The sequence below is a fragment of the Ambystoma mexicanum genome, chromosome 6p (assembly GCF_040938575.1).
Source record: "Ambystoma mexicanum isolate Mex_15411 chromosome 6p, UKY_AmexF1_1, whole genome shotgun sequence".
NCBI lineage: Eukaryota > Metazoa > Chordata > Amphibia > Caudata > Ambystomatidae > Ambystoma > Ambystoma mexicanum.
The window spans coordinates 1,484,452,159-1,484,468,899 of NC_090935.1; the positions used below are offsets into that span (position 1 = coordinate 1,484,452,159).

General features: G+C 44.8%; 1 protein-coding gene across 2 annotated transcripts in view; it reads left to right on the forward strand.

Annotated features, from left to right (window-relative positions):
• Positions 1–16,741, forward strand: part of LOC138511073 (coiled-coil domain-containing protein 158-like) — a 1,302,957-nt gene that overhangs the window by 899,272 nt on the left and 386,944 nt on the right. For both annotated transcript variants that reach the window (XM_069626572.1, XM_069626573.1), the window contains exon 8: positions 11,554–11,646. In XM_069626572.1, the coding sequence (XP_069482673.1) occupies positions 11,554–11,646 (93 nt within the window). The remainder of the gene's footprint in view (positions 1–11,553; positions 11,647–16,741) is intronic.

Genomic DNA, 16,741 nt, shown 5'->3' on the forward strand with positions numbered 1-16,741 from the left:
AATCTACTCACCCTTCGCTTTTCAGCTCCTGACCCTCAGGATCGTCTACTCCTCAACCACCCACCTTAGCCTTAGGTCGGCACAGCTGCCTGTAGAAACCAGGAGGGGAATTCTGTGAAAGAGAGACCCAACCTACCTGCTTCATTTTCCTTGCAAGATTTTGGTTCCCGCCTGCTATCCGCAGGAAGCCTTGCCGTCCTCCAACGAAATGATGGAGGACATCCGATATTTCTGAGACCCTTAAAAGCCTACTGGGTCGATGGATCTTGAACCATCCTATATCTGCTACCACATGAACCCATATACCTAGGGCCCTTTATGATGAGCTAGCAGTACTTAGAGATAGATGGGGATGCAGAATTTACTCAAAAATCAATAATCAAACTGACTCAGGAAGTTGGTGAAACGTCTGTTTTATTTGCAATTGTCTAAAGCAGGGAGTTACAACGGACATCAATGGACATTCACTCGATTTCTCTCAGCGCATATTATACAAAACACAACTTTTATAGTGAAATCATCATAAGTGACGTCACAGTACGTGGCAAACTACAAAAACCTACCTGCGGATGTGATAGGCTTAAATGGAACATCTAAGCATACGCCCATACTGATGGGGGAAGTCATTGGGTCTCTACTGTGAGGTGGGCAACTAAGCCCATCCAAAGTGCAAGCCATCTTCCGTGTCATACTAATACTCAATACTCTACTGGTTACACAAACTATAAGACTCTTTGGTACGTGGCCCTCTACCATTGGTTTGGCACCCTTACACCCTTCTAGAATATTCCACACGCTAGCAACACGCATGCTACCACTCCAGGTGCATGGTGCATCGGCGTGATCATGCATTCCCTCCTAATTAGCCCAACATCTATCATCACTGTTGCAGTGTGCCAGTCAATTAAGGCTTTGAACTTGGCCTTACAGAAGTTCTTTGTGCCTGAGAATAAAAGGGAGTATCTTCTTGGTTTCGGGGTAGCTCGATCCAATGTCTATTTTGATCTGACCATGTGACTTGGAGACTGCTTTTTCAAGCTCTTTTCTTCATTTAATACTATTAAATGATGAACTCTTGACGCCTTCAGTGTTTTCCATTCCACCTCAAACAGAAGTTTCTTTCTTTCTCACGTTCATTGTAACTACTGGATGGACAGCCAGGCTCGACTTCTTGGTGCTGGGCCAGCCAAGCCTTTCTTGAAATTCTCCTTCGCCATTAGTTATTTTCCAACTGCGCCACACTGAAAAACCTGTTCCAATCACAGGGTTTCTAGCCTTGCTAAAGTGCACTGTGGAATATCCAGGTTCTATACATTTCTATGTATATACATTTGTCCATCGCCGCAAACTATTCACTACATAGCCAGCCTTAAGATCACTTTGTCTACTTGTGTTACTGCGTCTGTACAAGTGTAAACTGATTTGCATTCACTCCAGCGTTTCTATAGCATGAGCATCTCCATCTCGAGCCCGAAATGTTGCTCATCTTCGACACTTCCTCTTCAGACCTTATAGAATGTCTATGTTGTTTTGCACCGTGCATCTTTTCTGGGTGCGTCAGTTCTGCTTCGCATGACATCACCAGTCTTCTCTTTCACTCATTGTTACACTTTCCGGGACTTTATACAGAAGGCCATTATTTCTTCGTGAATGCCTATAGGGTGTTCTCAATGGATACCTTGTTTCCAAGATTCTCCGCGGTACAGGCATCCTCACTGGTACTGCACGTGTCTCAATTTCTGGCTCCCAACATATAGGCAGCATGGGGGCAGAGCTTTAGGTGGGGTACTTGACTCCTCTACACAGCGGTAAAGTACCTTTTTTTTGTGGGTAATGGCACCATTCAACCACAGTAGGAGAAGGTGAGGGACGTCCTGGACACACAACTTCCAAAAACAAATCTAAGGACCTTTTTGGGAGTAAACGGGTACTACCACAGATTCATTCCAAATGTGTCTAGTATAACATCCAAACTGACAGAGAAGTTGAAAAATGCTGAGCCCCAAAAGATCAGGTGGGACGAAGAGGATGAAATCTGTTATACAAACTTGAAACAGGCCTTATGCCAGAGTCCCGTTTTAAGCATGGACGACTTTTCCAAAGAAGTCATTCTCCAGACTGATGCTTCTTTAATGGGGCAAGGAGCTGTTCTGTCACAAAACTAGGATAGGTTTGAAATTTCCATCCTATACATCAGCAGAAAGCTTTTTCCCCGGAGAGAGAAACTATTCAGTCATTGAGTTAGAGGTACTGGCGATCAAATGAGCCATAATTCACTTAAAGTATTACCTATTTGGTCACAGGTTTCGCTTAGTGACAGACCACTCCCCTCTCATTTGGATTGATCAAACAAAGGAGTCCAACTCTCGGGTAATGTGATTGTTCTTGGTCCTTCAACCGTATTGCTTCACAATAGAACACCAAAAAGGCCAAGAGCAAGCTAACGTAGAATTCCTCTCCCGGTTCCCCTGTGACGCACCTCAGTCCAACCCACATTGGGGATGGGTATGTGAGAAACATGAGGGTGTACCCACTCCTAACCCACTTGGATCCACTGCGCACGCGGCCAGGGAAATGCCACTACATTTTGGATCATGACTGTGGGGGTGGAGAAGCGAGGGAGGATCACCTGGATGAAGGTTCCTTGATGATTGGGAGTGGGATGCCCTCAGGCGAGACATGGTATTCCCCCTTTTCTTAGTGACAACCAACCTAACCCTCCCCCTACCTTTATGGGTTATTTTAAGTCACCTCCTCTGAATTCCCCATTTGGGACACTTGACAGTACCAATATGAGGAAGAGGCAACTGAGAATAATGAACACCACACACTTTCACCACTTTGGTACTGGGACGAAGAAGATACCTGCAAGGTGTTATGAAGGTCACGCATGTCCTCCTAATCATGTTAAGGCAAGGCTGATTGAGAAAGCACACCTGCAACCTGTCAGAGGGTTGCAGGTGAATAAAAGCAGAAGGAGAAAGGAACACAGAGAGCAGCAACAGGGAGGTCTGTGCGTTATGGTATGGTAGGATGATATTTTATTTGTATTGCGCACGTACAAAAGTGTTTCAGCGGGGAGTCTTGTTGGAAGAGAGGCGAGCCGCTGGAGGGAACTGCTGTGGGAAAGTCTGTGGTGCACAGCACGCTGAGACGCCAAGGACTACAAGGAGAGGTGGTCTGAGAAAGCCTGGCATGGGAACAGGAGCTCAGTGGAGTGGACTGGTGGCAGATGACATAGCCGGGTGGAAAGGCCACCATTTTCCCTTTCAAAGTGCTTGTTCCCCTTTGTCGAGAAGCCGACACAGGGGTGTCAAAGGGGCTGAAGTTGGACCCATGGCAGGAAAAGCTGCTGCTGTTCGTGTGCTTCACACTGCAAGGAGAGACACTAAAGAGGCCGGTCCGTTTCTATGAAATAAGAAAGCCAGTGCTCGAAGCGCAAATGACTGAACATTTCCTTTGTACTGAAATACTTTGTAGCTAGTAGCAGAGTGGTTGCATGTATCAGAAGAGCACATTTTCGAAGGTTTCTGGTCCAAGACTCTTCTCCTTGTTGAACATGCATCAGAGTGGTCACGTATCTTAAAGCAGAACATTTTCCAAAGTCTCTGAGTACTGGGAAGCTCGTTTAAAGTGAAAGACATGAATATTACATAGGGGGCTGAATGAAAACAAGACCTTATGCCAAACCATGGTCCACAGAACACCAAACTGAATACGAACCGTATAATTAAGCAGAAATCACTGCATGTTGAACTTAGCAGTGAATGGAATTGGGCGACAAATAGAACCGCCAAGGCCCTTTCTTTTGTGTTTTGAATTGTGATAAATTACAAGTCTTTGGGGCAGGGAACCCTGAGACTTCATGAATTGCCCTGGTTGTCTTTGAGGACAGAACCTCAAGGCCCTTTTTGTTGTGTTTTGAACTGTGATGCTTGGAACCTGGGGCAGGGAACCCTGAAGAGTTTTTACAACCTATATCATCTTGAACCTGTAAAAGACAACTTTGAGACTTGTTGTGGATCTGTTTTATACTGGAGGAAAGGAAGCTGAAAGAAAGCTGCAAGCTGGAAGAAGCTCAGAACCTTTTGTTGACCAATGTTTAATTTGACTTTTGAGGACAAGGATAGGTTTTGGAAACAGACAGGTTCGTGGCTGTCTTTGAAGTTGAACTCTTTGACTCAGACTTTCTTTAGTTTTATTCAGGTAGCAAAATCCCACTTCAGCATAGAGCAAGTTAGGCCTTCGGCCATCCTGTCATTTGAGTTAATAAATATTCTTTTGTTCAACTTGAAATCTCTTGTCTGTGTCATACTTCATGATGGCTTCACAGTGGGCATGATGTTAATGGAAACGGTGTTACGTTAATTCTGCAAGACTTCAACGCGCATCGCATTGAATAAAAGACAGGTCAGTTCCTCTGTGAATAGACAGGATACTAGCATTGTGAGACATAGGATAGTTAATAAACAAGGTAGGAGAGGGATCAAACATTTTTAAAGATTGGAACGTTGTAATGTTGAATGGAAGATTTCAAGGAGACCATCCTGGGAATCACACATGGAAAGCTGGGGCTAAAATGGCAACTTTGGAATATTTTGTCATAAAATGAAACTCCTTCAAGGTTGCATGGCTCCTATCTGTTTATTATTATTTGTTTGTTGCAGGCATCTGGGTTCACAAAAACAAAAGTAGACTGACATATATAAAACATGAATCAAAGAATGATTCATTCCTAGACCAAGAGAAATCAACCTAGCAGGAGTAGAGAAATACTTATTTGAAAAATATGGTTTTCTGTGATGATCGAAATGTTTTCTCATTTTTATCCAAACCTAAGGCATTTGGTAGGGAATTCCATACCTGCAATGTCAATACAGGGAAGACCCTTCCTAAACCCTTGGATCTTTTGGATTTGTGGGTGTTAATAAGTCCCACATTGATGGAATGTAAAGTGTGCCCGGGTTTGTATAATGAAATCTGGGTCTTCAAATAGGCGGGTACCTTGCCTTAGAGGCATTTATGCACCATGTAAGCTGTCTTGAACTGAATTCGATCAAAAATGGGGAGCCAATGTAAAGAGTGCCTATCAGATGATATGTGCTCAATCTGGGAATGCCCTTAATGATGCGAATAACATCTTTTTGAAGGATTTGAAGCTGTTGCAAACATTTTTTACTGGCCCCCAACATTAATGCGTTGCAATAGTCCAAATGTGAAATAATTATGGCTCAAGCGACTGAGAAACAGATAACCTCAGAAATAAAAGGCTTGATATTCTTAAGAAGTCTTATGTAGTAGTGACAGTTCCTCCAGATATAACTAGTCTGAGTCTCAGCACCAAGGGAAGAGTCAAGAAAAACACCCAGAGTCCTAACTTTTCCAATAACTGGGATGGAGCAGTCCTTAATGCTGAATCATGAATGTTCCTTCCCCAGTTTGGCTGTGGCCAAGGGGCTTCCGAATAACAATAATTCAGTTTTGGCTCCATTAAGACAGAGCCAATTTTCGGTCATCCAATGTTCGATTACACCATAGATGGAGTTCAGGTTCAGGGTGTCTGTGTCATGATCCCTGCTGATTTCTAGAATCAGTTTGGTGTCATCTCCATAGTTTGTGAAAAAGATCCCCCGGGTCTTTAACAGACTACAGGGGGGTCTAACATGTAAGTTGAAGAGTGTAGGCGGGATGCAAGCTCTCTGTGTGACACCGCAGAGTATGGTAGCTCGTTTTGATGAGGCACTTTCCCAGCATACCAAGGATTTCCTGTGAGATAGAAAAGATTTAATCCAGCTTGTGGATTGAGAAGCACAATTCCCTAGCTCTGAGAGAGTGAGAAGCAGCCGTCTGTTGAGTTAACTGATTATAGTGACCAGGCAATAGTCACCTTGACATTAATTGAAGAGGTTTTACTTGAGCGAGAATGTCAAATAGGTGACATGGGGCCTCATTATGACTCTGGTGGTAGCCGTGCCGGTAAATACTGGCACGGCTGGCGTCGGCGTCATGAATTTTCCGGGAACCCGGCAATGGTCAATTACCGGGGCATTACAGCCCTGGCGGACCCAGTAATTGCCCATTGCCGGGCGTCAGAAAAAATTACTCCCCATTCCCATTTGAGTCCCATTGGACTCAATGGGAATGGGGAGGACGGATGCACCGGCACCATTCATGAATGGTGCCGGTGCATCCATTGAGGTCTGCGAGCGGGGTGCCGTTCCGCCCGCCAGTTCAGACCTGGCAGGCTGAAAGGCTCTTGCTCGCAGAACTCGTAGTTTGCCGGTCCGGAAACAAAGGTACCGCCAAGCTTACCAGTACCATTGTTTGCAGACCAGCAAACTTGTAATGAGGCCCACAGAGATGAATTGTGGAGGAAATAGAATAGGTTGGACAGAAGGTAATCTAAAGGCTATTAGCAAAAACATATTGAGTTATGATCAAAAGGAGATACAGCAACTACAGGATATGTCTTTGAATCTAATAGTTCATTTGATCTCCAGATTAGTGTCCTACATTTATCAATAGGTGAACATTACCTATTTAAAGAATCTAAGAGGCAAAGTACGGTATACAATGAGGATATTTGGAAATACCAAGAGAGTGATGAGGCAGCAAATAAGATGTATAAAGCAAGATTGCGAGCACGAGGAGGCGAGGAAACAACATACTAGATCATTAAAGAATAAACATAATAACTGGGAAAAAAGACAGAGGTTTTCGGCTAACAATGCACAGTGGCAAGCTACGTGTATGATTCAGAGACAAGGTGATGCTAAATGATTATGACATCCTCTAAATCAGTTTAACGGTGGTAAATCACTAACCCGATCAATGAAGAACACTGGGTGAAATGTACTGAACAAAAATATGCTAAAATAATTCAGGATGACTACTGCAGCTTGTGGCCCGGTGATTTTGGCATGCAGTATGACAAAGTAAATATCCACGCGCTCACATGCAGGTTAAAAGGATCCAAAGCCCCAGGCCCTGATGGACTTGCCAATGTGGTCCTAAAGAGGGACCCAGAGATGTGGGCTGCGATATTGGCGCATTAGTTTAATAATAATGGAGGAAGGCACTAGACCGGAGTCATGGAGGGAAGCGATATTGATACCATTTTATAACAACAAGGTGAGATTAGACCCTAGTAACCGTGGATGATTAGCACTCTTAGACATGCCTTGCAAAATATTCACCACAATATTTTTTTTTTTAATAACACATTTTATTGTTTTTCACAATATACATCACATAACAAAGCACATAAACTCTTCACGAGTCGATGAACAACAACAAAACAACAAGTGGATACAGATGTCTATGTCTATGAGCTTATAACGCGCCGTAAGCCCGAAGGCATCAGGACACGGAGAAACCGGTGGTGTAAAAGTCACGGATATGAAAAGTTTTCCTGATTCTTAGTGTCCTTGCAAACCTGAAAAATGTATTGGAATAAGAGCATTTTCACTATAGTAATCACCGTAGAATACATGCAGTCTATATGGCAATTTCACTCAGGATTTTCTGGCACTTCAGACTCAGTACTTTATTGAGACTCTTCCCATTTCCCACCATATTTTTTAAAAGAAATCGAGAGTTGGGCAGATGAAGGAAAAAATGTAAGTCTGTTTCCAGATGGGATTTCGTGCAGGTTGGGTAACAACTCATAACATTCTGACACTAAAAACCTTGATTAAGAATGAAAAGATCTGTCATAATCCTCTAAATTCCCACTGTATTGATTGGGCTGCAGCATTTGAGTCAAGTGGAACATCTCTAATGGAATGATTATCCCTTGTAGTACAACTATACAGCGACACTAGTGTTCAGGTTAGGTTGAGCAGTGTAGGAATTCCTACTAACGAGATGTCTACTTATAAGGAATTGGAGCTCGGATGTGTCCTTGCTCCCCTATTGTTCAACCTTTACCTAGCTGACCTGTCAGAAAACCGTCTATTCATGGAATTGAACAATGCAAACCCACCCACGCCAAAAGACGCGCAAAGCCGGAAACACGTCTGCCACGCGAAAGCAGGCGGAAGCGACCCCGTGCAGCATAGAAATGCATGCAAACAACAAACAAGCATATACAGCTACGATGAATGTCCCATTTCTCGCAGCAGTGATCGTGGGACACCGCAGGAGGAGGAGGATAGCCAGGCCCTGCATTTTCTTACCCTGGACCAGCCTTTTTTGGATGCCTGATGACCAGGTCTATGGCAGGTATAGGTTTCCACCTCATATCATCCTAGACCTGGTCACTGAGTGGGAGGATGACCTCACATTACCCACCTTGTGCACCCAAGCACTGAGCCCCTTGGAAAAGGTGGTCAATGTCCTGCATTTTGTGGCCACTGGGTAATTTCAGCGGACAACTGCCATAGTTGGGGGCGTCTCACAGGCCAAGCAGTCACGCTGCCTACACCAGGTGTTGGCAATCATGACTACACGCCCCTCAGTCCGCAGGCACATATGCATGCTCAGAACACCCAGAGAAAGGCAGGTCGTGGTCCAGGACTTTTACGGGGTGGCCACTTCCCCAAAGTGCTTGGTGCCATTGATTGCACCCATGTGGCCCTACGTCCACCTAGGGCCACTGAGCACATCTATCGCAACCGCAAGCACTGCCATTCCATCAACGTGCAGGTTGTTTGCAATGCCAAGGGAATCATCACCTCTGTCTATGCAAACTATCCAGGGTCCACCCATGACAGTTTCATATTCAGAATGTCAGCCCTGCACCGGGAGCTGGAAGCTGGGAGGCATGGCAACACATGGCTCATCGGTGAGTACAAATGCCAGTGGACATGCATGCATGTCACACACAGACAAATACACAAACCCAACTAATGAGAACCATTATCACCACCCGAGGGGACAGTGCCTACCCTCTGAGCACCTACATGATGACGCCAATACGGAACCCCACCACCCCACCCCAGGTAAGATACAACACAGCCCGTATTGCAACCCGGGGCATAGTGGAGCGCACATTCGGAGTGCTCAAGTCATGTTTCCGCTCCCTTGACCGCTCTGGTGGGCAGCTACTATATGCGCCCCAGTAGTGTGCAGGTTCATTGTGGCAGCATGTGTCCTGAACAACGTCGCATCCCGGTGGGGCGTACCAGTGGACATGGTGGTGACATTTGTGATGTCATCTTTGATGTCATGGGTGTTAGTTTTAGCAGTGCATGGTGGTGGCGTAAGTTATGGTTGCTTAGCTTGCCATAACTGGTGAATTTCTGGGGGTTTTCGGTTTTACTTGTAGCCATAATATAGATAGGTTTTTATTACTGTAAAGTAACTATATTGTCTCTGTAACAAAGTTTTTGCACTGAATTTGATAGGTTTTTATTAGCGCAACTTAACCATAACGTCCCCTTAACAAAGTTTTTTCACTGATATTAATAATTCTATTTATGTAAGTAAAAACGAAGATCAGCTATAAATTGGAAATATAAAGCGACACAGAGACCATCATCGCCTACTTCTGTTTAAAGTGTATGTTAGGGGTGGGCACTGAATACTTAAGTGATGACAGAGAAATGCTTTGCACTGCAGAGGATGTGCAGTTTAGATCTGTTATGCTACATGCTGGAACACTGCTGTCGTTTGCATGGTCTCCAGGCCCAATGGCAGATCTGAAAGAGAGGAAGGTTTAGTTTAGTAGGGAGAGAGGGAAAATGCAAGATTGCTTCCTGATGTTTTGATGTGTGTTATTCGGAAGCACCTGGTTACTTTGTGCAGGTCTGTTTCTAGGTGGTCTGTGTGGAGGGCATCGAGCAAAGGTGGGAAAGTCATAGCCCCTCTGATATGCACTAGGCCACAATGCCCATGACATCCCACCATTGTCTTCAATGGCGGGAGCTGATGGGAGCAGTAAGCGAAACATCTGCAGGCTGCCCATGACTGATAAAGAGGCATTTGTGTCCGGGTGGCATGGTCGTGTGCCTGTGGCGATAAGGTGAATTGGCCTAGGTGGTGGTATTAAGTTGGTTGTAGAGGTTCTGTTGTATGTATATTTGGCGGGATTTTAAATTATTGTGTGCCAGTGGCATAGTTGGTCTCCGTATTGTGTGTTTGGACATGAAGGTCAGTCGCATGTTTTCCTGCAAAGCAATATCAAACAATATATTATTTACATGGGCGATATCGTGCTAAGCTGCTGTAGATGAAGCCAATAGGAGGAGGTGTGTTCCGCCAGTCTTATTGTTACCGATGGATGATTCTACCACTGGAAGTTTTTATCGCACTTGATAATAGCATAGCACTGGTAATAATACACAAACAGAATATTGCCAAGATTACCGCTGGTGGAGTACTGATTTAAGGTGAATTGTAAGTCAATGCATGAAACATTTCTTCTTAGATTTGTTGCCTCCCATTCCTCTCATCATAATAAAAATAATCTGAATAATTTGCGTAGAAGATGATGAATAATGTGAAATGGTCTTCAATAACACAACTTCTGCCAAAATGTCTATCATTACTCTTCTATACATAATTACGAATCGTTTGCACAAACTATAGGGAAAGCTCACGGCTTAAGCGCTCGGCTCTGACATAGGGCCTCATTACACGGACGGCGGTGGACCAAGGTGCTATTAGCACCTTGGTCCATGCCGGTAAAATACTGGCACCGCCTTGGTGGAAAGGAGAATTACCGCCCTATTCCAAGGTTGGTGGGGCGGTAATTCCCCCTTCCCCCATTGCCCTTGCCCATTCCCATTTTTGCCCCATAGGGCATAATGGGAATGGGGAAGGTGCTAATTACGGCACCGCAAATTGCGGTACCGTAATTAGCTCCCTGGTCCCTTTGCGGGTTGGTTTTTAACGCCTGCAAAAAGCAGCCGTTAAATTCTCCAACCCGCAAAGGGACCTCGTAGTAAGGCAGTAAGGGTTAACGGTCACCGGTACCATTAACGGTGACCGTTAACCCTTACCGCTGTCCGTGTAATGAGGCCCATAGACTCAGCCACCTCGTGGCAAGTTCCAAGCCCAGCAGCGCCGACTCAGCCTTTCATCCTTTCGACAAAGATAACTCGAGTATCATTAACTGATGTCATTCATGTTTAGTAACTTAAAGGTGTATCTTAAAGGTGTATTGATTGGTTGCGTTTTAAACTTTGTAGCGATTTCAAATGTGTATGATGAATTATTTTGTGTATTAATGTTTTAATGATAACTAATGTCGGGTGAATGATACATTATATTTGTGAAAAGTTCGTATGAATTAAGCACTATAAATACAAATTTAGTTAATAATAACAGCTAATGTTACAGCACTTAGAGGAATCTGTTATGAAGTGTTGCCCAAAAAACTCATTTTGTTATGCTTATGATATGACTAGAAATTGTAAGAAATCTTATTCCAAGTATTTCAAATGTCCAGTGTTTATACAATGTGATAATACGATGTTGGGTTTTCTGTTTTAAACTCTTGCACTTGAATAGTAACCAGTGTGAAATTGTAATATGAAACCAGATTAAAATCATTTGATTTAGGAATAGATGTAGCACGCCTCTGACTGTTATGTCATGTTTGTGTTATAGGCAGCGTTCTTCTTTGCTCAGTGCGATGAGGTCATTACGAGACACGATCAAGTGCTGAGGGACCAATACAGGGAAAATGAAAACACCATGACGGTAAATCCCATTCGATAACGCTATTTTTTTTCTAATACAATTGCAATATTCTCTTTAGAATACCTTCATGTTAATCTCATTCCAGATTAGGTGCTTGTAAAGTAACGTTTCAGAGAGGGCCCTTGGAGGACAGGCATGTTTACCGACCAGGCTTGTTGCTCTATTACTTTACATGGTAGTAATTGTACCTGGTTTGAGCAGGAGGGATTGAATGTGTATGTGAGTATGTGTTTTATTTCTCTGTCACTGATGGTGCTTGCTTGGAGACATGGTTTCCTTCGTATGGCATGGACGTCTGTAAAATAGGAACTTTACAATTTACCATTCAGAGGCTTACAGGTGATGCTGCAAAAGCACTCCCTGACACCTCCATCTTTCATCATGTACATCAAACAGCACCTCTGATGTTTGCGTAGACAGATGGCACTTTAATTAACCTCTGGCTACAGAAGCGGTTTAGCATGTGGTCTAAAGATCTCCGAATGCCAACACCAAATCAACTTCTGGTTAAAGAAGTTCCCTCCTTCTGGAATGGCAAACGCCTGTATTAAAGCCAATGGTACTCCTGTGCCTAACACTGGGTTCTGATGAATGGTTGTTCCTTTTTGGCTTCGGGGGAATCCTTGTGGCGCTTCTGCCACAGAATTCCCACAACCATTGCTGCACAAGAGAGAAAGAGGGAATGGGGATTCTGAAACGAAAATATCTGGTTGGCATAGCAACGGGAAATACCATGTCATGAAACTGACAAATCCCTTTTTTCAAACTCCTCTGATTTCTACCCAATGAGAAGTCCCTGACAGTATTTGCTCCAATGTGCAGCTTTGTAAGAAGCAAGTCGTGTGCTGGGCTTTCCATTTCCCACCTGCACAGTGATTTCATAATGGGGTATTGTGGGCTATTTTTCGAAGACATGTGCGCTATTTTTGGGATGCTTTTGACAGCAGATCATTTGTTTTTGTTCTCTTGAAGCTGTCTTTCTACACCCATCCAAACACCCACCCAACCCCCATTACATGTGCTGGTTGGGTTTTGTTTCTTTTATTTTGGGCTACTTTTGACAAGTCCTGCCGAGGCTGCTTTGTTATTCATATTTTTTGCCCCAACTAAATACCATCACCTACCCACCCCACCGCTACTCTCTCTAACACCACCCATTCATTCCCCTACAACCACACACTCTCACCTTACCCCTCCCTCTCCACCGGTTCCATGTGTTAATATCCCCGCAAAAATATTGCCATACAAAAATATCGCCATATTTTTCTGATGATATTGATGCATGTAACCTGCGGGGGGACACCCCCACAACCCCCACACCCAAAAAACCCTAATATTATCCCCACTAAAAATATCGCCATGGCTGTTCCCGACGACCATATATACGGCGATATTTTTGGTGGGGCTAATATTACCTGATACCTCTCTACCCTCTCTATCCTGACCTGTCTAATCCCCACTCTATGTACCCCTACTAACCCTACCTCCACTCTCTTTCCCCCTACTCACATACCCTACCCCAGCTCTTTCTACTAAAACCCACACCCACCCTGTTAAGATGGATTTCTAAACTCTGACCTGGTGGGCAGAGGTTTTGGAGGCCACCCTAGTTTAGTGATACAGAGGAACCTTCTATACATGTATTATAGGCCTTATAATCAAAACACAATTAAAACACAGTTATAAAGAAACAATATTACAAACGTTCATATACCATCTAACTTATATACAATAATGTGATTAGCCTAAGGCTGATGATGGGGGGAGAAATTAACCACGACCTGCAACAGTAAAGGGGTTAAATCAACACAGATATCAGTTTAGCCAGTCCTTCATCAACAATCCATAACTTATATAGTCCAGCCTACGAAGAAAGGAGCCTAGCATTCAAAGTACAGTTGTGCGTTAACAACGCACGATCGTGCGTAAGCAAAAAATGTGTTCTCTCCAGGGGGCTGTAGCTGCTCAGGAAGGGGATTGAGGCAATGAAGAATACGTTCCTATTCCTAGAAGAGGGTCTACCCTTTCAGAGTGACTTTCAGAGTTCGGGAATAGCTGGGGAGTGCAGGCTATCCCAGCCAAGGTGAGTATCTTTTGATGGACACTCGTGTGTAAAAGTGAATGGATGTGCCAAGGGGCCACCAGTAAGTTAGAAAAGTACTCACCGACCCGCGACACAGTCCGGACCAAGCTTTGGCAGTCTAACCCACTTCACCTGTTGGTGTTAAACCTGCAGTGTGAATGTGCTCAAGCTCTCAGCGGCTGCGGTACGGACACTCATCCATGATGGGACGTTTGCTTTTTCTCAGCCCTTGAAGGAAGAAAAATATTTTGCTGGTTCGGCTTATCTCAGGACACAGTAGACAAGAACTGGGGGCACTTTCAGTGATGGTCACCAGAGTGGGGCGACGCAGGGACCGGTAATGCTTGAAGTGTGCTGCACTCTCGTAAATCGCAATCCAGCTGAGCTAGGACAACAAGAGGACCCAGGACCACAAGCTAGTGATGCCCCAAGTCTCGAGTCTCAACCCGGGATGGCAGTGTTCCTGTGCGATACCCTGCGTTCGAGCTGGTCAGTTAATTGGATGGCCCAGGAACACTTCTGGAGAGGCTCTTTGCGAGGGTAAATAGGAGATTCGGTTTGCGCTCATATCCCAGATAGCCAATGGAAGATCTGCTCTCTTGCATGCACTCCAGCCGTGGCCCAATTGTGGCCCATGGTGGTTCCAGTCATTCATGGCTAACAAACAAACTGGCGTCATTAGTGTGGATTGGGAACAGACAGTCCCAACCCTCTTCCTGGGCACTAGCACATGTAACATGCTGGAGCCCATGAAAGTTGCAGTTTTCACGGGATGCTGCATGCTCAAATAAGTGGTAAGATGGATTTCTGAACTCTGACCTGGTGGGCAGAGGTTCAAATGGCCGGCCTAGTTTCTTGGAACAGGGTAACCTTCTGGACAAGTCAGACCAATCAAAGTAGCATTGGTGGCAGTCAAGACTAGGTCTCAGGAGGGGTAAGGGTGATTGAAAGTCCACAATGAACACACACACAAATTACTCTCATTCAGGTGTGTATATCAAAAATACATATACATTTATTAAAGGCCTTTTAACTCAAACAGAAGAAAAAACCACAGTAATATTAACAATACTAACACAACACTATAGTAGGGAACATATATACAGTAACTATTGGCCTACATGAATATTCAACAAGTAAAGATCCACAACCTGTGACAGAAGAGGGTCAGATAATGCAAATATAGTTTAGGCAATTCTTCGAGAGTCTCAACCATAACTAATAGGCAGTTCAAGCCCTACGAAATGTGGAGCTTTGTGCTCAAAAGTATGTTCAGCGTGGCAGTACTCGATTGTGCGTTAAGTACAAAAACGCATCTCTTCAAGGGGCTGTAGTATCTCAGGAAGGGGGCTAAGCCGATGAAGAATAGAGTTCCGTTATTTGAGGAGGGTCTCCACAAATGCACAGAGCTGTTTCCAGGAATCGGGAATAGGATGGTAGTTCCAACTATCCCTACAAAGGTGAGTGGCCCTTGCAGGACAATTGTGCGTAAAAATGTATGGATGCGCCATAGACCACCGGTACATGTTGCAAGTAATCACTGGCCCTTGACGCAGTCCAGACCAAACTTCGCCAGGCAAATCCAGTTCACTTGCAGGTTCGAGTCCAGCAGTTGTGCATCTCTCCGGCTTTCAGGGGCTGCGTTCTTGGACCTCAGTCTGTGGTGTCTCAGTCTGTGGACAGTGGCATTTTCTCCGCTTCTGGTGAAGGGATTGGGCCAGTTCCACTGCAGCTCATCTTAGGGCACAGGGGGGCACAGCAGCAAGGCACCACGAAGCTCATCACCACAGCGGTGTAACACAGATACCGCATAGGCTTGGGTTCAGGCCGACTCTCCTAACTCCAGACCTAGAAATGCTAGGTGTATGAAACTCAGTGGGAGAGTGTCATCTACCAAGAGCCTACAGGTCCAAAAGTCCAGAGACGGCGGTGGTTCCAAGGCAAAGGACCCGTATGAGTTGGTCAGTTCAATGGGTGGTCCAGGAACACTTCCGAAGAGGCTCATTGCAGGTTAAGCAGGAGGTGCCGAGAATAGTTAGTTCCACTACTCCAACGGGTCGAAGCACCCTTGCAGGCCTTCTGTGACCAATGTCAAGTATGTGAAGGCCTTCTGTGACCGATGTCTCGAAGATAGCTCAGGGGCAACACCCTTGTCTTGGAATCAAGATGATGCAGAGCAGCACAGGTACGATCCCCAGGTCTAAACTTAGAAACCTCTGGGTATTAAGCGTTTTATAAAGAACCGATTACAATTACAATGAGAAACATGGGCTCCTATGAGACAACAGTGGGGTCAGGGTGCCAAACCTTCCAGCGGGTCACCAGATGTTCCACGGATCTGCTTCTTCGGTTCAGGATACTTGGTCCTTTACTAAGTTCGGTGTGAACTCAGAAGATCGACTTGGAATAGGTCTAGAGTGCCTTCTCTTATCCAAAATCTCCTTTGCGCCAAAGCAAAGAGAAATAGGAGATCTGCTCACATTCAGCCATCCCAGACGTGGACCAATCACAGACCATGGTAGTCCCAGTCATCCAGCACACCAGACATCCTGGAACCCAGGATATGCATTAGAACTAGACAGCTCCAGCCCACATCCTGGGCGCACACACACAAGGCATGCAGAAGCCCGCGAAAGCTTCAGTTTGTGCGGGGGTCTGCATGACCAAATAAGGAATTTCCCAGATCTGCTCCACCTGGAGAAGGCAAAGGGACAAAATGGCCAAAGGACAGAACAAAGGACCTTGTGGCATGGCCATTTTAGGCACTGGCCATTGTCCTGGGCCAAATGCGGTAAACTCGGTTTGGACAATTGAAAAGAGTCAAACATGCTTTAAAAGTATCTGCTGCCACCGGCTCTGCCCTGGACACACTTGTACATTCACCAAGAATCCTTCGAGGGTGTCTAGGGCCTTAAAAAGAAAAGGAGACCCCAGCGCACTGTAATGGAAGATACATTGTGCACTGATAAAATGTTGCCAAAAAATGGCAACAAAGTGAAAGACTAAGGGAAA